The sequence below is a fragment of the Podarcis vaucheri genome, assembly GCF_965113315.1.
Source record: "Podarcis vaucheri genome assembly, chromosome: 4".
NCBI classification, from domain to species: Eukaryota; Metazoa; Chordata; class Lepidosauria; order Squamata; family Lacertidae; genus Podarcis; species Podarcis vaucheri.
The window spans coordinates 71,554,475-71,577,080 of NC_138762.1; the positions used below are offsets into that span (position 1 = coordinate 71,554,475).

The window sequence follows — 22,606 nt, forward strand, 5'->3', positions numbered from 1 at the left end:
AACTATGTGTGTGTTATGGTCTGGTGCGTGTTATAGAGCGAAAAATACGGTATATCAGAAGTTTGAAGACTGTGTGACTCCAAGAATTAAGGCTTTCATGGAATTGTAGAGTTGGAGGGGACAATGAGGATCATTTAGTCCAACAGCTATGTCTTGAGAGGAGTTGAGAAATGGAAATGTTAGGATTTACAAAACGAATTGGGGAGTGATGGGGAGGTCTTGGATATTGCTTCAAGTCTCATATGGAAGTACTCACTCTTGTTCTATTCAGTTTACTTGCATCCCTACCTTTTCAAACGCTGGTTTTTATATTTGTTTTTGGAAGTTGCTTTGAGTTCCTTTTTTTCGGGGGGGGGGGGGAAGACTAATAATACTAATATATAATGCGTAATACTTTGAGGATTCAATCTACAGTGGTACCTCGGGTTACATACGCTTCAGGTTACGTATGCTTCAGGTTACATACGCTTCAGGTTACAGACCACGCTAACCCAGAAATTGTACCCCGGGTTAAGAACTTTGCTTCAGGATGAGAACAAAAATGGTGCAGCTGCAGCACGGCGGCAGCAGGAGGCCCCATTAGCTAAAGTAGTGCTTCAGGTTAAGAACAGTTTCAGGTTAAAAAAGGACCTCTGGAACGAATTAAGTACTTAACCTGAGGTACCACTGTACATGCTACAGTTAGAAATGTATGCTCACACCAAGGCATATTTTCATAATACATATAGCCCAGCATGTACATGTCAGGGCCAGCCTGGTCTCTAGCTAGCAACAGCCTTAGACACATCCAGTCTCTGGATTCCTGCTGATGACTGAAGTGCAGCTGAGAGAGGTTACTTGAACAAGCAAGGGCAGATGGCCAGGCTTCTCCTGTTTATGCCAGGCCTTGCCAATCCAGAGGCTTCATACTGCCTGCCAATTGCCTGGTCTCGTCTTGCACATCCCTTATTCCCTTCTGCACTTGAAAGAGTGTTATAAGCTGGATAAGCAAACACACTAACTTCCAGGTAGCTTTAGGCTGCAATCCTACACCCAGTTACCCAAGCCTCATTGAACTCAATGGATCTTATAGAATTGCTCTGTTACTAGATTAGGGTTCCAGCACTAGGCTGAGAAGTATCTCTACTACAGTACTTTCAATTTACAGAGTTTGAGGTCGTGTGAATGCCAGTTATAATAGCTAAAAATAAAAAAAGAAAGTAGTTCATACCCATAACTTCAGCAAACTTTTAACAGCTCAAGATGTTTGGCATTTTAAAATGTTGCAGTTTTTACCTAAGGGTACTGGACTTAATGATTTCAAAACTTCATGTTTAAACAACGCACTGAGGTTTTCTACAAGCTTCACCTGCTGCATTCAGCATGAAATTGGAATAAGCACAGCTATTTGGAAACAAGTCTCACTTTAAACAGAAAGGCTTAGTTCCAAATAAATATGTTAAAGATTAGGTTGCCAAGCTATTATCTCTTGACACTTTTTTTTTTACAGCCTTAGGAAAAGTAAGGTTTGTAGTTCAGTTGTGCCAAGCTATGGTAGCTGGAGGTGCAAGAAGGGCTGAAGTTTCTGCTGTTGCCACAACATGAAATCACTGCCAAATTCCAGGCAAAGCCACTGGCAAGACTCAGTGCAGAACCATGCAAAAATTCCAGGAACCTTCGGAGCTGGAAAGACCTTTAGCATGGTGCTGCATAAACAGAACGTTCTTGCCAAGGTTTCTTCCAATCTCCTAGTGATATTGCCAAGATGCAAATTTATGTTCATCTTTGATCTTGGATGTCAGAGCTGCCCTCTTGTTGCAGCATTGCCCCAAGTGATACATATGTCCTCTTTTCTGTTTTGATGGTAGTTCAAAAGGAAAAAAAGCAATTGCCCCTTTGCTGAATTTCTAAGGCAAAATGATATGTTTAGTTAAAAAACAACAACCCATGAAATATTCTGGCAACCAAAGAAATATGAAATTTGAACGAAGAAAATGCAACAGGACCTACAAGAATTGAAAAATGTCTGTTCTTATGTCACTAGGCTTAGTGTGCTTGTGCAGTGTTTATATGCACACCAGCTAATTTTATAGGAGAACATATTTGTCTGCTCTTACTTACTCTGTTTAAAGAGTAAAACAGTTTTAAGTAAAGAGGTAACACCACAACTCTAAATATTCTGCTTCCATAACTGTCTTTTCTAAGAATTTGTGAACATTTATAAATATATTACCTAAGTGGCTGTATCTGAACTTTGCCTTAGGCCGCAGTTTCAGTTTCAATAACTCCTGTTTTTCCATTGTCAGGTTTGGAAATTCCTTCAGTGCCAGAATGTTACATTTGAGGAAAGAGGCAAGATTACGTACTGAAAAGAGTTTGTGCCAGCATTAAGACTGGTGCTTTTAAAGTCAGCACCTAACTTAAAGGTGTCCTCTTAAGGCGTAGCCTTAAAGTCTGTGTCTGGGTACAGTGGACATTGTCCTGATGTGGGGCAGTTGTCCCTCTCTCTGATTAGTCCTCTGCCCCAGACCATAGGAGGCAACTCCTAGGGACTGAGGTCCCTTTGCCCCCCCATAAAATATTTGAGGGGGCCAGACCACCCCAAAGTTACTGGGTATTACCATTCAAATGGTGTGTGTGTGCCATGTTATGTGATTGATGGGGCTTACCTGCCCCCCTATATTTTATTCAAGATGGCACCCCTGCCCCCGACAATACCAGCCCTACCATTAGGTAGGAGGCGGTGGATGCCTCAGGCTGCTTGTTTAGAGCAGGGGTCAGCAAACCTTTTCAGCCGGGGGCCGGTCCACTGTCCCTCAGACCTTGTGGGATGATTTTGCAAAGTTTTTTGCAGATAAAATCACTCATATTCGGAAGGAGCTAGACACCACCGTGGGAGCAGGGCTGGGGCGGGAGAGTGCTAGAGCCCTGTCTGGTCAAGTTGCATGGAATCAATTTCAATCCGTTACCCCCGAGGATGTGGACAGGCTGCTTGGACGAGTGAAACCAACCACCTGTCTCCTTGATCCTTGCCCATCCTGGCTAATAAAAGCAAGCCGGGAAGGGCTGGGCGATGGGCTCTGCGGGGTGGTGAATGCTTCCCTCTGTGAGGGAACATTCCCAGATCCGCTGAAAGAGGCGGTCATTAAACCGCTTCTTAAAAAAACATCTTTAGACCCGGCCAATATGGCCAACTATTGCCCAGTCTCAAATCTTCCATTCTTGGGCAAGGTGATTGAGCGCGTGGTTGCTGAACAACTCCAGGCACGCCTGGAGGATGCGGACCATTTGGATCCCTTCCAATCGGGATTCAGGCCTCACCGTGGAACTGAAACAGCCTTGGTCGCGCTGGTTGATGATCTCCGGCGAGCTAGGGACAAAGGTGAGAGTTGTTTCCTGGTTCTGCTGGACCTCTCAGCGACCTTTGATACAATCGACCATAACATCCTTCTGGACCGTCTAGAGGGGCTGGGAGCTGGGGGCACTGTTATACAGTGGTTTCGCTCCTTCCTCCTGGGCCGTGTTCAGAAAGTGTTGGGGGGGGGATGAGTGTTCAGACCCCTGGGCTCTCACTTGTGGGGTGCCTCAGGGTTCCGTCCTCTCCCCCATGCTTTTTAATATCTATATGAAGCCGCTGGGAGAGATCATCAGGGGGTTTGGACTGGGTGTTCATCAGTATGCAGATGACACCCAGCTCTACCTCTCCTTTAAATCAGAACCAGTGAAGGCGGTGAAGGTCCTGTGTGAGTGCCTGGAGGCGGTTGGAGGATGGATGGCGGCTAATGGATTGAGGTTGAAACCTGACAAGACAGAAGTACTGTTTTTGGGGGACAGGGGACGGGCTGGTGTGGAGGACTCCCTGGTCCTGAATAGGGTAACTGTGCCCCTGAAGGACCAGGTGTGCAGCCTGGGAGTCATTTTGGACTCACAGCTGTCCATGGAGGCCCAGGTCAATACTGTATCCAGGGCAGCTGTCTACCAGCTCCACCTGGTACGCAGGCTGAGACCCTACCTGCCTGCGGATTGTCTCGCCAGAGTGGTGCATGCTCTGGTTATCTCCCGCTTGGACTACTGCAATGAGCTCTACGTGGGGCTACCTTTGAAGGTGACCCTCATCCCTTCGAGCCTTTGCCCCTTTGCCCGCGCGCTGCACTTGGCGAAGGTGCTCCGTCAGGTGTTTTGCGCGCGGCAGATGCACGATTCCCGCCCGCCTGGCTGGAGAGGGGCGCCCGTCTTCGCGGGAGCTTCGCAACGCTTCAGCCCACGCCGTGTGCAGCACGGCAGAAAGTTCTTCACCCGAAGCCTCCCGCCTTTTCAACAACGCCAAGCCCCCCCCCTCCCCAACCCATCCCCTCGCTTCAGCAGCACCGCCGCTCGCGCGACCTGCCTGCGGTCAGACACCCCGCCCCCTCCCGCCGCGCTTGCCACTCAGGCCTCCCGCAGCCAATCGCGCCGCCTTCTGTCACCCCTCTCCCCACCCCCTCCTGGGAGTGAGGGGAGGGCGGCGAGCTCGGCGGAGACTGGCGGGGGGTTGAAGAGAGTTGGAGGGTTGAACTTTTTCTCTCGCCCCCCCCCTCCTCGCCGAGTTTGCTCCCCGCGCCGAGGCTGCCTCGTCTCGCCTCCTTTCGCCTCAGTGGCGCGCGCCCAGCGTCCTGAAGGCGGCTGCTGTCGGGGCTTCGCTGCTGCTCCTCCTCCCGCGCTTCCTTCTGGCCGGCGCGCGTTATACACAAAGCCATGGGGTTTCAGGAGCCCGGCGTGCCTTTGACCCTTCTCCTCTGGATTACGGCTTCTGCCTGGGGCTGCTTGCCCGGCGTGGCGGCCGGCGGCGGAGGCGGCGCTGCTGCTGCTGCCGCCGCAGGAGAGGCGGCTCGCAGGCAGGACGACTCCTTCTCGGCGGCCAGCGTCTACGGAGCGAGGTGCACCTCCAGGTGCCTCAGCCTGCAGATCACGCGCATCTCCGCCTTCTTCAAGCATTTCCAGGTACGGGCGGCGGCGGCGGGGGGGGGGGGGGAGCGAGAAGCTTCCCGGGCGGGAGGGCAGGGCGAAGCCTCTCTCCCTCAGCACTTCGCTCGCACCTGGCTTGCTCCAACTCGCGCGCTCCTCTCCGTGGGAAGGAAGCGCCAGGCTGGGCGGCTTCAGCCGGGAGAGAGGGAGCGGGAGGAAGGGGACGAGGGGACGTGAGGGGTCGCGGGCGGCACCTGCGCGCAAGGCTGAGGAGCCTCCTTCGCGTTTTGCGCGAGTCCCGTGGAAGGCGGCGGGATTTGCTCCCCGGGAGACACGCGTAAAGCTGGGGGGGGGGCTCGGGAGGCGTTAAGCGTAGTGAGCGGAGAGCGGCAGTTGCCCCCCGATTTACACAAACCCAAGGGTCACACACACACACACGTCTCTGTGATTCTAAGGGAGAAGTGGATTCGTGTTTGCACTGAGCAGAAGGTGGTCACTTACTCCGGATCAAGCCACGCAGATCTTGAAGTGGGGCGACAGGGGTGCCTGGTCTGACAGGGCGATCGCCGAACCTCTGAAAGCAGATTATTTACTCCTAAACAGTCACTCGCAACCCTACTAGCAACACACACAATTTTAAAAACAAATAAATAAGGGCTGACGTCCCCTTTCCTTTCCGCGATGCCTGTTCACGTGTGGGACATATTTCCCATCTACGTTAGTACAGTAATTATTATTTTATCCGAGTGGCAAAGAGGTCTCTATTCTTTCTAGTGAGTGCGAGTAACTAGAGAGAGGTGGTTATTCTGGATTCACCAACCCATGATAAAAGTTTGTGATTTCCAGTCAGCTTCTTTCTTACTGGAAAGCGTTATGGCATGTCTATATTGCTTGCCTCCTGAAATTGCTGAAAAGGTAGAAGAAGGTACACAGGGGAACCCCTCCCTTGCCCAGTAAAACATTCAGTTCATTCTTACTGGTCCCTTTCAGTACAAGCCTGCAAGTGTCTGCATGTGTGAATGAGAGAGTCCTGGTAGATGCTGAAGTTGTTCTTACATTTCGCTGTGGTTGAATGCAGCCCTGCATTCTACAGTTGTGTCTTTGCAATAAGGCTCGCAACCAGTTTGCTAGTTGATTGGCCAAGAACAGCTTAGCACACAAGCTGCTTGATTCTTTTCAGAATTCAGGCTGCCTGACTCTACTAAAATCACGGGCTTTAGATGTTCCAGCCTGCCTAACGCTGCGTAGGGTTGGGCTGTAAAAGTTCAGAAAACAGGGCACTTTGAAAAAAGGTGACCCCTGAAGGCAGGGAGGGAAGAAGTTAATTTCTTATGTGGATCTCTGCAGGTGTCCCATTTACTTTGCATTTCTTTCTCTGGCAGTTATTTTGATAGCACAGAGTGTGTAACGTAGCTTCTGTGCTTCCTGCCAAAGGCAATGTGCTGGAGCAATTTTCCCTGATCACTCACGTGCAGATCGTGTTTTGATTTTGCCTGGAAAAAGAAGCAGGAGACGATAATGGCTCAATTTTCCACCAGTGCTTTTGAATCCAAAAGCAACTGAATGGGTGGTGGTGATGTGATAATCAATAACTGTGTTTTCTGTTACCCACCCTAAGCATTTTTGCAGCATATAGTATCTTGTTTCTTATTAATGCACTCCTTTAAAAAGTAGGCAGATTTGATGGTACTGTGTTTTAGGTTGATATTCTGAAAGTATGAAGTGGTAAGATGATGGGACCATAAGCTACTTTGTATTCAGAATTCATGTGTGTTGGGGAATAGTTTTTCCTTCTGCAAAGGTTTTCTTGATTTTCATTGTTTCAGAAATCCATTTATATAAATGTCCATTGTCAGACCAGAAGAAAAAAGATGCAGCAAAACATCCCTCTATGCTGCCTCTTAGAATATGGATGTTACATGCAACCATGGTTTTATTGCATAGAATTACAAACACCTTGTACAGAATAGGTACTGATTTCCTGAGTGAGGGGGTTATTCTTGTAGCCTTCTGATCAGGCTTTTTTTAATTAATAGAAAAAAATTAATCCAGGCTTTTCCTGTCATCACTTTCTATGCTTAAACTAGAGTTACTCTAAAAATCCAGATGAACACAGAGAGAATATTATGAAAATGATTTACAGGTGGTACATGACACCAGTCAAGCTTGCAAAAATCTATCATTTGCCCGATAATAAATGTTGGAAATGTAAAGAAACTGAAGGTACATTATTTCACCTTTGGTGGACATGCCCAAGGATTAAGGCTTTCTGGGAGATGATTTATAATGAAATGAAAAGGGTATTTAAATTTACATTTCTGAAGAAACCAGAGGCCTTTCTCCTGGGCATGGTTGGCCAATTGGTGCTAAAGAAGGATAGAACTTTCTTTATGTATGCTACAACAGCAGCAAGAATACTTATTACAAAGTATTGGAAGACACAAGATTTACCCACTCTGGAAGAATGGCAGATGAAGGTGATGGACTATATGGAACTGGCGGAAATGACTGGCAGAATCCGAGACCAGGGATAAGAGTCGGTGGAAGAAGATTGGAAGAAATTAAAAGACTATTTACAGAAATACTGCAAAATTAATGAATGTTAGAATGATGTTGGATTCAAGTTAAGTGGTTTTTAGCAGCAATGTTAAAAGGAATATGTAAAAATGGATTGTTAACAGGTGAAAATTTAAAGTTATTATATTTTAAGATAAGAGATTAAGATAAAATCAAAGAGGGAAAGGATTTGCTGAATTAACTAATTTGAACTGGAATACAAAAAGGGAGGTGTGAGGAGGTCGGGGAAACAAGCCAATGAAAGATAAGACATGGAAAGACTAATCTGTTTTTTTAATTGTTTTTATCTTGTATTTTCATTTTCTATTTTTTCTCTTTATTTCTTTTTTCTTTTTTTGCATATTTTGTGATATGTTGAAACCGTAATAAATATCTTTTAAAAAAAATCCAGATGAGCACAACCTCTGTGATCATGTGAGGCTAACAGCATAAGCCTTTATCTTGGCACCTACTCAGAAGTAAGTCTCATTTTGCCCAATGAGGCTTCCTCTTATGTAATAGAATATAGGACTGTGGCCTAATTGTATTTTTTCCCCAGTCCAAAGCTTGCTATCTAAATGCACATCTGTGTCTCATAATTATATTCCTTGGACCTTTGAACCTTGCTTCTTGTATGGGTATGCATGAATCTATTAATGTTCTTTACTTCCTGGCAATTCACACCATGGAACAGAATCATCCAGGTATCTGTTCTGCCAGTGCAGCTTGCATGAGTAGTTCTGGGATAACCAAGGCAGGGATAAAGGGCACCTTGTTTAACAAGGAGGCTATTTGTGTGCATCTCTTGCTTATTGCAAAGCATTCAATCAACAGCGTGGGAAGCTGCCGGGTGGGAGGGTTGCAGTATGTCCCCTAAGGCTACAATCCTATGTCCAGTTAAGTGTGCTTAAGCCTTGCTGAAATAAATAGGATGTAGGTGTGTTACAGGGTACAGAGTTGTAGTCTAGTTGTAGAGGGCACCTGCTGTTACATTTATACAGATGTGGCCTCTCCAGATTCTACAACAGAACATAGCATATCTTGTGCCACGGAGTTCTACTTTCATTAATTCGAGTAGATTTTATTTCAAAGATAAGAGCAAGCTGGCTACTGGTAACTCCAATATGGACATATTTATCATATCCATAAGTTCTTCATTTTAAAATTCAGCACATATTGCTGACACAGTGACTCAGGAAGTCTGATAAATTAAAAGACTCTTGATACATCACGGTTGCTTGGTTTTTAAATAAACCCACTTTAAATACTTTCTCTGTTCACATGTGCTGGTATCCACTTTGTGGGGAGGAGAGTGTAATAATTGGAGTGGGCAGAGGTAAGTTCCTGTGCTCATTTTGAAGGGTTTGGAGGAAAGCTATTGTATATAATTGAGCCTTGCTAACTGGTGGTGGGGAACATCAACATTTGTAGGGTATTTCTCGATGAGCTAAGCACTCATTAAATACATGCATAATGCACAGCACAATGTGTATATGATTACTTATATTCCATGAAGTAGGCAAGAATTACAATACAGACTAGTCAGCAAAGATATGGCATGAGAGTACTCTCACCTACTACCTGTGACAAAATCCTGCTGACTCAATGAGAGATCGTACTAAGCAAATGTATACTGTATAGGATTGACTGCACCTGTTTGTATGGTGCTCTCTGTAGCACACTTTTAAAGGTTGAAGTAGACTTTGGTCCATTCAAGTTTATGCCATAGTGAGTTTTTTTAGGCTATAAAATGCTACAAGACCTTATGGTTCTTACTAAAGAATGGTCATGAAAGGTGCTATTCATCTACTTTTGCATTTTTCCCCCTTTTTGCATTCATGGGAGAGATACCCAATGTTAGTCCTACTCAGAGGAGATGTAATGAAATCAATGGGTCTACTTCTATTACTCTTAGTTTTCATTCACTTTCATGTTTTCACTTATTCTGTTTCTAGGTCTCAACAACCAAGTAAAGAATAAGATCTCAACCATGAACTGAATGAATTATAATAATTTCCCAGCATCCCATTTGCAAGTGAAAACTAACACATTCACTTTTTAGACAAGCTCTTCATTTGAATGCACAATGTATGTATGATGATTCCAAAGCACAGCAAAGCAAGACAAACAAAATCAAATCCAGACTAGGTGATGAAAAAGTAAAGAGATAGAGCTTGATTGTCATCCTTTTTATCCTATGGAGCTCTTGGACTTCACATTCAAGGAACAATCTGTGGTAGGGCAAGAACATTTCACCTGTCTATGAAAATGCCTACTTTTGTACTCAATGTATTAATCTTCACCCAGGTGAACCAGAAAGAAGAAGAATCAGAAGTGCACTCTGTTGTTTCAAAAATGCAGGGTGTATAGAGCATGCACGCACCCCACCCCCCATACTGTAACCCATCTGCATTCATGATTAGTATAGTTAAGTATTGATTAGATAAAGATACACTAGATAAAAATTCAAACCAAAAACTGCCTTCTATGAACATGTCTTTTCTTCAAGAGATATATCAAAAGCTGGAAAGTGTTAAACCCAGTTAATTATCCTGAAAGGGGATTAGTTAACCCCCCCTTTTTTTTACTGTTGTCAGTTGGTTGTAACTCTTTTTGTTTTACAGTTTCACTGGCTAAAGGAAGCAATTTACACCAGCCAGTTCTTAGTGAAAGGCCTTTTTATGTGCGTGCTTTCTTGGCATGATTTCTTTCTGAAGTAAAAACTGCTGACAGAATGCACATTGCCAAACAATAGTGATTACATTTTAATTAGCTGGGGTGAAATAAGCTGCAAATTACTCAGTTAGGACTTAATAACTGGTTGGTCTCTCCCCCCCATGCAAATCAATTGCAAATCAGTGGCTTTAATCCTAACCTGTGAAAGAAAAAAAATCAATCCATCTAAATTATAGGGGATTAAATACTTCTAAAACTTGAAGCAGTGGTAATATACAAAAGGTGAAGTGATCTTGTTAATAAAGGTTAAACTTTCTGTTCTCTTTTAATTGAGAAAAGAGAGGAAGTGAAGAGGTATATGGCAAACATAACATTGTCCTTACTACGGTACTTGTGATATACAGGTGATATCCTGGTCAAGCAGGTGTGTACAGCATTGTTCTGTCATGCAAACAAAGGTAGCTTTGCACTGTTACTTTACCATAGCCATTTCAGAAGGACATTTAAAGTGTAAATGATGCTGCAGTGCAATAATCCACTACCTGTCTTCAGACTTTAAAAGAAGCAAAAACTGCTATAGCTTGAAGAGCATGACCAATTGTCTTATAGCAAGAAATACAAGACTTGCATGTTTCGTCCTAAGAGATCTCTGATTCATCTGCACCAGTCTTTGATTTACTGTATGGAGACATTGCTTTGATGGCAGTTACTAAGCTGGTCTCAAAGGAAGTAAAGTAGGTTAAATGATGCTTTTTACTGGGCCACAATCTGTAGGGAATAGTATACAAGCTTTGGAGTTTTGTCAGAGCTGTTTTTTTTTTAAAAAAATAGTTCCATACATACACACTTTTTCTCTACATAAAATGCTCCGGAGGAATGGGATTGAACTGTTTGTGTGTTTTGTAATTGGTAAAAAAAGAATAGTTCAACTCAAGTAGTAAAATACCCCTGTGCACTTGTGAATAGCAATAGATGTGTGGCGCTGCAGGGCAGAGTATGGCAGATTACAGTTGGGAGAAAACATAGCTAAATCTTTGTCGCGTGAAGATGGAAATAGGTCGTGTTCTATTGTATTAGACATCCACATTGTGCAGAGAAAACTTCTGTTCACCTTGCATGGTCCAGTTGTTGTTCACATTCAGTTAGGTAGTTGGCATCGGGCCAAGGAGAATTGGGTAATTTCCCCTCTCAGTCCTGAAGCTCACTAGGAAATCTGAGGCCCAACCTGTGGAAGAAAGTTGTTCTGAGGCTAAAGTGGGATAATAATCTCCATGTGTGCCACTTTGAGCTCCTTGGAGAAAGATCAGGATTTGAGATACAGTGGTACCTCAGGTTACATACGCTTCAGGTTACATACGCTTCAGGTTACAGACTCCGCTAAGCCAGAAATAGTGCTTCAGGTTAAGAACTTTGCTTCAGGATGAGAACAGAAATTGTGCTCTGGCGGCGCGGCGGCAGCAGGAGGCCCCATTAGCTAAAGTGGTGCTTCAGGTTAAGAACAGTTTCAGGTTAAGTATGGACCTCTGGAACGAATTAAGTACTTAACCCGAGGTACCACTGTATATCTACATGACAAATACAAGGCTATTAAGAACACAGCCATAGCCATAGTTTTCAGCCATAGTTGTTGAAATTGAGTCTCTTCTAAGATGTGAATGGCTTGTACTCTTCTTTAAGGGGTGAGATAAAACCAGGGGTCAGCAAGGCTTACTGGGCATGGGCTGGATCACTCCCGAGGAGATCCTCCATGGGCTGGACTAGTGCAGCGTGATGCTGGAAATCGCATCTGCACATGTCCACTGCATCGGAAATTGCTTCTGCGCATGCCCAGACGCTGGAAATCACGGCTGCGCAAATGCGATTTCCGGTGCCTGGGCATGGGCAGACGCAATTTCCGGAGCCACGGAAGAGAGTCCCATGCCGCACTGTGCCAGTTTAGCACAGCGTGCGGGGACTCACCAAGCAGGCAGCTCAATTTGGGGGTGGCTCATGGGCCAGTTAAGCGACCCTCATGGTTGCCGACCTCTGGATAAAACCTCTTAATCCCTGCTTGGCTGTGAACCATATTGTAGTGTTTCTTGTGTCTCATCACTCCATATATCATTTTTGTGTCATACACTTCATAAATTGCTATAATCTTGGGAGCATGGCAATGAAATTCTAATTTGGATTGAGCTGCCTGGTTCTCTGTCATGCATGAAAACTGCACTAACTGTAGAGAAGCTTAAAGACACATGGTACTTTAGCACAACAGAACTTTCTGAATTTGTGGTTGGATGTTGTGTCTTTGTGGTGGTGGTGTTGCTGCTGCTGCTGTTCTACAGCACTTTTAGCTTTTGGGGAAAATATTATAGAAATATCTTAATAAATGAAATAAAGGAGAGGTGTGTGGGTGTGTTTCTTAACTTTTAACAATTCGTTAATGTTTTCCTGTGTAATCCTGTGTAATCTCTCCAGGCCCAAGACAGTAAAAAAAAAAAAAAAGCCTTGAAGGGAAGCAATGAAAAGGAAAATGGACAAGCAACATACTTGCATTTCATGCTTAGTGTTTTTGTTGCTTTTGTAAATGTAGTCACTCTGGCAAGAATGAAACTATTTCACTTCCTGCCATGTATAGATCTCTGTAACTGTGTAACTGTGATATGCTTTGTGGTATCCATATGTAACTTAGCCAGTGTCATGCATAGTTCTGTTGGTAGAGAATCAGACTCTTAATCTCAGAGCCATAGCTTTGAGCCACACATTGGGCAAAAGATCCCTGCATTGCAGGGGTTGGACTAGATGACCCTTGTGGTCCCTTCCAACCCTACAATTCTAGAAAAAATTAGTTCGCTACATGGAAAAATTACTACAATTTACCCACGTGTTCTAGATCAGGGATGGGCAGCCTGTGGCCTTCTGGATGTTGCTAAACTATAAATCGCACCATCCCTTACCATTGGCTATGTTGGCTGAGGCTGATAGTAATTGGAGCCCAACAACAGCTCAGCAACAGCTGGAGGGCCATAGGTTCTCCACCCCTGTTTTAGACAAATTGAAAAGTCTGTGTGTCTGTCTAGAAGAGATGCCTCTGGAGAACCTTCAGATTTCAGTGTATTAGGCTTTTATAGGAATCTCTAGAGCCATGTAGTCTGCAGAGCATTGCTTATAATGTGATAAAATAGGAAAGACAGTATTCTTAGCCCATATGCACAGGTGTGATCCAGTTCCTATTCCTGTGTTCTTTAGTCCATTAGAGGAAAACCAGACTTTTTGAGAGTGGCAAAGTGCAGATGGATAGACATAGGCAGAAGAATGCTACCTAATAAATTACATTGTGTGTTATGTTGATTAAGTGCTAGGCATGCAGATGTTTCCATATAGAGTTTAGTTGTGTAGGTGGATTTCAAGGTTCTGGAGATAATCCAAAATAGATTTCTAAGATGAAACCTTGGATATATAAACTTGTTTGTTTAGGACAGACATCAGGGAATCCCTGACTGACTAATGTGAATTTGCTTCTTAGTATTTTTTGGAAATTCCATACCTCCCTTGAATCTCATTTGTGTGATATTTTTTTCATTTTGTGTTGATGCTCATTGGGAGTCTGTGTAAGCTTTTACAAGAATGATCTTGGAAAAAGCAAACTTACAGAAGATAATAATTTCACTTGCAAGTGAACCTTGATGCCCCATCCCAAAATGTATGCATGTATTTATGTTTATTTCAACAAGTTATATATCCCTTAATATTGTAGTTTTTAAGTGGTGTACAATATATTTTACAAAAGAGACACCCTAGATAAAATCAGTCAAAATGAATCATAAATCAGAATAACATGTAAAGTGCCTGCTAATATTTATTTCAACAATGCATTGTGATTAAGGCTTCACTTCTTCAAACAAATTTTTAGGATGCAGAGTGGAATCTGGACCTGCACAGTACTACATCAGAATATGTACTTAAATTCTCCCATGTTTATGTGAATTTGGGTGAAGAATTGGGAGTGGTCAAGCTGTAGAAGGAGACTATTTCAGGGGGAAATTTTATGAATGTATGAAGCTATCTTATAGCGAATTAGACCTTCCAACCTAATAGTGCCTGCTCTGACTAGCAGTGGGCTCCCAGGGTATTTTTCAGTCCTGCTACCTGAATCCTTTTCAATGGAGATGCCAAGGACTTAACCTGGGAACTTCTACATGCATGCTCTCTACCACTGAGGGTGTGTGCATGTTTGCAGATGTGTATAGTATGTATGTGTACATGACTAAAGGACTTCTCTGAGCTCTATAGCATGTGCCACACTGCTCATGTGCTATATGTAAGATGCAGTTGCAACTCTGAAAATTGTAGCCTTGGTTTTAGATAGTCTTGGCCAGTGTTTCAAGGTAGTTTGAGGTAGTAATGATAAATGCAATAGTTAGCATTGTGCTCCCTTGTGCAAGGGAATGGGTTGCATTTTGTTGGGATCCTTGGTGCCCTAAATGATGCAGAAGAATTAAACACTTTATATTCTTATACTGTAAATCAGGCATCCCCAACCTGCAGCCATCCAGATGTTTTGGACAACAGTTCCCATCATCCCTGACCACTGGTCCTGTTAGCTAGGGATCGTGGGAGTTGTAAGCCAAAACATCTAGAGGGCTGCAGGTTGGGGATGCCTGCTGTAAATAGTTAACAAGCAAGTATGCACTTTCTTAGACTTAAAGTGCTTCTGAACAGGATTTTCCCTATTGTATAAGTTGTTAAAAGTTCTCGTAAAATGAGGGAGAGTGCCATTTCCATGATATCATTTATCTGAATTCTATTTTTCTTCTTCTTTCACCACATTTCTGGTATTGAATGAAAGGCAGTTTTCCTAAAAAAAAAAAGGATAACAACTTTGGTTGGCCCTCATGGCCCTTCACTTCATCAAATCTGGCCCTCCTTGAAAAAAGTTTGGACACCACTGACTTAAGGATTTGGAAGGGCATTAAAAAGGTGCTAAATGAACGGTGAATGATATTGAATGCCATGATTGCATTGCGGTATAATTCTACATCTAATATACACAGGCTAATTGAAAAATTAGCCCTGAGTGCTCACTGGAAGGACAGATCGTGAAGCTGAGGCTCCAATACTTTGGCCACCTCATGAGAAGAGAGGACTCCCTGGAAAAGACCCTGATGTTGGGAAAGATGGAGGGCACAAGGAGAAGGGGACGACAGAGAATGAGATGGTTGGATGGTGTTCTTGAAGCCACTAGCATGAGTTTGATCAAACTGCGGGAGGCAGTGGAGGACAGAAGTGCCTGGCGTGCTCTGGTCCATGGGGTCACGAAGAGTCGGACACGACTAAACGACTAAACAACAACAACAACAATTGAAAAATAGTAATTTATTTATCTGGAACATTTGTACCCTACTCTTCCACCAGAAAGGTCTCCCAGAGTGGCTTAAAGGTAAAGGTAAAGGGACCCCTGACTTTAGGTCTAGTCATGGACGACTCTGGGGTTGCGGCGCTCATCTCGCTTTATTGGCCGAGGGAGCCGGCATACAGTTTCCAGGTCATGTGGCCAGGATGACTAAGCTGCTTCTGGTGAACCAGAGCAGCGCACGGAAACACCGTGAGTGGTACCTATTTATCTACTTGCACTTTGATGTGCTTTCGAACTGCTAGGTGGGCAGGTGCTGGGACCGAACAATGGGAGCTTACCCCTTCACGGGGATTCGAACTGCCGACCTTCCGAATGGCAAGCCCTAGGCTCTATGGTTCAGACCACAGCACCACCCGTGTCCCTCCCAAAGTGGTTTGCATACAATCAAATAGGATAAGACAGGTCCCTGCCCACAGCCTTACAATTTAAAAATCCACGGCACACAAGGCAAAGGGACAGGGAGGGAAGAGGGGGATGTCACAATTTTCCTTGCCCTGATTTCCTCTTGTTGGTCATGGATGTCTGGAGTAGGGAAGCCTATATGTACATGTATGTCCAGTGTGATGAATCTGTCAAGGAAGCTAGGGAGAAGGACCATTCAAGAATTATTCAGCCATTTACTGTAAGTTCTAAGCTTGCATTCTGAAGTGGTTCCAACCAAGCACATATAACTTTATTGCCAGGAAATGTAAGAATGGAGGGACACTGTTAGATTGGCATTTTATTGGGCATGAATAGTTCTTATATAAATCAATTCCTCCAAGACACTTTCTGATAATTATACCATGTGTTTTAAATTTGATTCATCCACCAATAAATAACCTTAAATGCATGAAATGCATCAGTATTGTTCATCATTTGTATGTGCAATAAATATCTCTACCTACCTTTGTGCTTTAGCTCAAGATTTAGATGCTCTACCTTTTCCATTTGCAGCGATCAATTTTGTCAAATACCATCAAATCATCACATGCCTGCAAAAAGCATACTTCATGATCTTGCAATTTAAATCTTTGTCCTTGGGCACTGTGATGAAACAAAACAGATGAGAAGAAGGTTGCTTCTTGTTCAAAAGGATTTTCTTCCATATTCCTGCAGATAGATTTTCTGTCATTCTTGGTTATGAAAAGAAAGGTATTGGAAAAGAACTTGAATGAATTTTTAAACTACTTGCACATTGCCCGGAGGCCTGTAGATATACCATGTATGCATCTGTGGGCAGTAACACTGTTGTGGATTTGGCTGGCTTCATCATGGTGAATGAGTGGCTAGGGCCTTTGTTTTCTCAGGGTTATGTTTTTAATGACTGTGGATGGTCCCCTGAATGGGCAATTCATTTTACAGGATTAGGGTCTCAGACCAGTGCTTTCCAGAGTTTGTGCATGAGTGAGCTGAGTGTGTCTGGCTGGAGCTAGCTGAAAGTGAGAGAGAGACCTGCACAAGTTGCTTTCTGATGTTTGCATATAAAAGTATACAATTTGGGATTTGCAACAATATTCCTCTTGCATAAACAGAAGTGTTCTTGAAACAGAAACTATAGCACTGCAGGGCAGGGAGGAGAAAGATTTTAGGAGGGGGGAAATGTACACATTTGTCTCTTCCCACACTTCTGAAGTCTTTCCTGTTGTGCTGTGTCAGGGATGAGGATGTTGGATTTCACTTGCATCAGCCCACAGACAGTGGCAGAGCTTCATGCTCTGGCACCGGGGGGGTGGGAGCAGGTGGGGGCATGGCTGGCACGCATCCTGGGAGTGTGGTGCGTGTCTTGGGGGCGTGACGTGCCATCTGCAGGGGTGTGGTGCCCAGCACGGGGGGGGGGAGGCAGCCGTGATGGCACCCCACTGGGATCGCGCTGTCGGGGGGCAGTGCGCTCCCTCCGCACTCCTCTTCCTCCGCCAATGCCCATAGATAGCATGACCAATGGTCATGGATGATTGTAGTCCAGTAATATCCGAAGGACAACAGATTTCACATCCTTGTGCTAAATACTACTAAAGTGCACAGACTCAGGCGCAGAAAACTTAATAGCTATATAAAGAGATAGGAGTTCCCTGAATTTGCAGAAGCCAGTACTTTTTATGACAGTGGCCCATTTCACAGCCAAAGTGATACACATACCAACTTTGATATTAGAAGGAATGTGGGGGCACAACACATGTTTGCATATTCCATGGCTGTATCTCAGATATACATTTGGTGTTCATTTGAAAGTCCCATTCCTCATTTTGAAAGAAGTGGAAAAAGACTTACATGGGTGGTGAAAATTTGATTAAACCACAGAGACCTCAGAAAGAAAAATAATTGCATGAGTGATAATTGGCTTGTAAATCTTACTCCCATTTTGGCTATACATACTAAATAATTTTGCAGGCAAGCAACTTTTGTAGGCTGTTTTAATTTAGGGGTGCCAACTTGAATAAAATATTGGGGGAGCAGGTAAGCCCCACCCCACAAGACGCAGCACATACACACCATTTGAATGGCAATGCCCATCAACTTGGGTGGGGCAGCCCCCTCAATATCTTATTGGGGGAAGCTAAAGGAACCTTGGCCCCTAGAAGTTGGCTCCTATGACCTCCTCCCAGTTTTCATTTTTTGCACTTTACATTAAAAGTTAAAATGCACCCATACTGTGAACAGAAATATTTTCAGAAGGAGAGGGGATAGAAAATGGGAAATTTACTCTAAATGTAACAAAAAGCTAGTCTTCTATTATATTGCTTATAATACTAAGAATACTAAGAATACTAAGACAGCAATGACAGATTCTGAAAGGAAAGAGTTCTACTTTGCCATAGCAAAAGTCTTGCCACTTGATGCATTAGGCTGCAGTCCTAACCCCACTTTCCTGGGAGTATGTCCATTGAATTCAGCAGGGTTCCTTTGAAGTAGACATTGTTAGAACTGAAGCCTGCCTGTGGTATTTATGAAGAACCCATTCCCTGATTCTTCTTAGTATTCCAAAGAAGCCTGAATAATTGCAGTCACACCTATCCCAAACATTGGGATTTGAAAGAAATGGCTACAAATATTGGACTATGTGCAGAGGTTACGCTCTGACTGAGGCTACAATCCTATGAATCCTTACCTGGGATTTTGAACACTGTGGGACTTGTGTTGGAGGAAATATGTATAGACATGTACTGCAAATGTATCTGGCATATGAGCGCACACAGTTAGCAGGTCCGCCACTTACACAAGGGTTTGACTCCAAAGGTCCATGTACAAAGGCAAAATCATGCAAAGTCAGGAACCCCTGGAACCACTTCCCTGAGAGGTGTAGTCCTACTTATTGGGTTCTGGGAAGTTTGTAGGAGGGCCCTGGGACCCTCCGAGAGCATGGCAAGCAAGGAAAACCTGGGTGTGCAGGTGGAAGAAAAACAAGTAAATGGAGAACAAGGAATGGCAAGTTTCCCCTGCTCTCCATTTATTTATGTATTTTCTCCCTGCACAAGTTTGCATTCGCATATGTAAAGGGAATGCCAGTTGTGGGCCCACTGTAGCATTTTAGTTTAGCAATTTATAAGCAGATGACTTTGCTACATATTTTGTTTGTGTTTTGAAATTGTGTTTGAAGCCTCTAGTGTGGCAGCTTTCAAGGCAAGAAGAAGCAGCCTCTGCATTTGGATATTTATCGTGGTAGAATGTTCCAGGTGACCAGCATATTCCAAAAGCAGGAGTGCTTCATCTGATTTAGTGAAAAGAGGCCACCGAGTTGTAAAACTATGCAGCTAGTTGCTACTAATCTGCAGCTGCAATCATTGTTCTCTTCTGTCATTCCTTTATAGGGAGAATAAAGGATTGAAAGCAGTCCATGAGATATTAGTTTAACATTACTACTGGCTAGGTTTTGGAAAAGGAAATAATAAATTCTTAGCTGGCACGGGGACTGCTAAAGTACTTCTGTTAACTGTATGTTATTTATGACATCCTCCTAAACTTTTATGTCTTCTGTTCCTGTCCATTCACAAGCGTTTGCATGAGTCTTATGTTTCACATTTATTTATATGTGTGCTTTAGTATATTTAAGATAATTTTATGGGTAGTTGCTGCTAACCAAAGAGCATTAGATTTTAAGATGACACGGTTTTAAGAGTTGAAGATGTAATGTGCTAATGAGGATAAGATCAGGGGAGGCAGAAATGTTTATGTTTCTAAATATTTTGGGAGGAAGAATCTCCACCTTTAATGTATTTGGGAAGGTATTTACTTGACCATCCTGACTAGTCTGAGGCATGGTAATGACTCAAGAAGCACCTTTCCAAAGCACCACATGTGCTAGGGATAGTGCACACAATGTCAAGAGCTACAGCACCCTGTCTCTTATCAGTTACGCTTCAAAAAAGAAGATAAAAAGATCAAAGGAACTGGGTGGATGAACATATGGATTTTGCCTGCTAGTGCTCCTACCCATGTTATTTTACATCTGCTGTGAGGTGTATGTCCAGAATTGTATATATCATTTTTTAAAATAAAATAAAAGCTATATACTAATTATTAGGACTTCACACAACTCTGCCAGTCTACTCTCTGGTTCCAGTCTGCAGACCCCAGTCAAGATGAACTGCCCTGGGCCAACCTGGGACCACCCTCTGCACCTTGGATATAGTCCCAAATTACTTTGTGGGCAGGGACTAATGTTTAATAAGGGAGGGGGGAAACCTAATTAAACACACAACCATGATGGAGTGGGAAAGGAGTCATAGAATCATAGAATCATAGAGTTGGAATAGACCACAAGGGCCATCGAGTCCAACCCCCTGCCAAGCAGGAAACACCATCAGAGCACTCCTGACATATGGTTGTCAAGCCTCTGCTTAAAGACCTCCAAAGAAGGAGACTCCACCACACTCCTTGGCATCGTTCCTCACCCTTGACTGAGCAGGGGGTTCAATTCTCCAGGATGTTCTTCACAAGTGGCTTATCTGTGGGGAATAAGCTTGCGACTGAGCACCCTTGTTATCACCTTGTTGGTCAAGTCAGCAAGGGAAGTTGGCATCACAAAAAATTCTTAGAAAGTCACCAACCTAACCAGAAATGGAAACAAATTCTTGTTTTGTTTTCAGAGTGGGAAAGAGGTACTGTGGGAATGCACAGGAAATATTGGCCTAGCTTGAGATATGTCATTAATACTTCTACTTTTCTCTCTCTCCCCCAGAATAATGGTTCCTTAGTCTGGTGCCAGAATCACAAACAGTGTTCAAAGGTATGAAACTTCCTCTCTCTCTCTCTCTCAAAGATACAGTACAAAAATGTTATCCTTCATTGTACTTTATTGTTTATGGATTGCTATACATTTCATTTTGTCCTAAGCACTACAATGCATTTATTTCCATATTCTTCGCATACAACAAAACTCTTAAAATCTTGTTAACAATGAATATATGTATGTAATCACTTGCTGTATATTAAAACTTTGTGGCAGCTTCTTCTTCTTCTTCTTCTTCTTCTTCTTCTTCTTCTTCTTCTTCTTCTTCTTCTTCTTCTTCTTCTTCTTCTTCTTCTTCTTCTTCTATCCTGCCCCGTAAGAACTTCCCTGCAGTGGCATAGCAAGCCCATGTGGTACCTGGTGCGAAATTTTTTTTTGTCACCCCCTCCCCCCCCATCGACAGCTCAGGGTAGGCTTGGAAGTCTTGGGTGGGTGCAGAATGTCTGGTCTCTTTCCTACGCCTCTGCGCCCCACCCCCACAACTCTAAAGTAACCTAAGGCATTGGAGGAAGTGGGGAGCTATGCCGCTTTGCTGGGGCACTGGCAAAGCTGTGCAGCTTGTCCTCTCGGGAGCCATGACTCCCGTCCGTCCGTCCTTCCTCCTCCCTCCCTCCCTGGCTTGCTGTAAAGTGGCAAAGTGAGAGCCACCTACGGCGAGCCAGGGAGGGAGGGAGGCTGGGAGGGGGGCCCATGGCTTGCCGTAAGCGGCTCCCACTTTGCCGCTCAGCAAACCCAGAGGGAGGGATGGGGAGCCGTGGTTCCCATCCACCCCTCCCTGGCTCACTGTAAAGCAGCAAAGCAGGAGCCGCTTATGGCGAGTCAGGGAAGAGGGATCCCACCATGGTCCGTATGGTGCTCCAGCGGTGCCAGTGGCAAACCCCTATGTACAGTGCATGTGTGGCATCACTACGTACAGCACATGCATGCGACACTGCACATGTGTTGTACGTAGCTGTTTGCCGCCAGCGCCGCTCGGACGGTGGTGGGAACTTCTGCTCGCGGCTACAGTCGTAAACAGAGGATCTTTCACATGCGGCTGGGGCGGCAGGGCAAGCACCGCATGGGGTGCCTTCTTGTCACCCTCCCAGACATGGTACTCGGGGTGAATCACCCCCTCACCCCCACCTTGTGATGCAACTGCTTCCCTGTTCCATTTACTTCAATTAAACATCTTGGCTCTGTTCTGTTTGTAATTAATGGGCAATAGTCAGTGTTAGTTATACTCAGAGTAGACCCATTAATATAACAGAGCTCAATAGCTCACATTTCATACTAAGCCCAAACTATGGCTTAGTGCAAAAAGGCTGGCCTCGTGAGGAGGAGATAGCAGCCCCTTTGGGCAATGTTTTGCTTGGTGTAACATCTGAACCCAATTACAAATGATGGTTAAGGAGGAAATAGCCTAGGCTTGGACAACACACCGCGTCTTAGCTGCTGCATGGAGCTCAAAAGGCCAGGGAGAAGCAAAGCTCCAGGAGCTATCTTATTTGTGCTGAACGGTAAGACAACATGCAAACCAAGTCATTGAGCATATTCTGAGTATGACTTAGTAGTTGGATACCACCCCGTGGGGTTTTACAGTTGCTTTATTAGAGCTGGATTGTGCCAGTTAATTTTACATGACCTAAAATGTACTTAATATTTATTCTACAAGCAATTCTTGTTCAAGAAAGGAGAAGTGCTTTTCCCTGAGATTATATATTTTATGCTATTCTTTAATTTAATTTCTTTGGTGCTTTCAGCTAGTCTTACTGTTGTCTTTGTGTGTGTGTGTTGACTCTTTGACCCTTGAAAGATTAGAGTGCAAGTGAGCTAATAACTATTTGATTCTACTGGAAAACCATCTT

At 44.0% G+C, this 22,606-nt stretch overlaps 1 protein-coding gene across 1 annotated transcript in view; it reads left to right on the forward strand.

Moving 5' to 3' along the window:
• Positions 1-4,449: 4,449 nt before the first annotated feature.
• Positions 4,450-22,606, forward strand: part of ANOS1 (anosmin 1) — a 99,890-nt gene continuing 81,733 nt past the window's right edge. The window contains exons 1-2 of the mRNA XM_082220088.1: positions 4,450-4,959; positions 20,709-20,756. Of these exons, the coding sequence (XP_082076214.1) occupies positions 4,714-4,959; positions 20,709-20,756 (294 nt within the window). The 5' untranslated portion in view covers positions 4,450-4,713. The remainder of the gene's footprint in view (positions 4,960-20,708; positions 20,757-22,606) is intronic.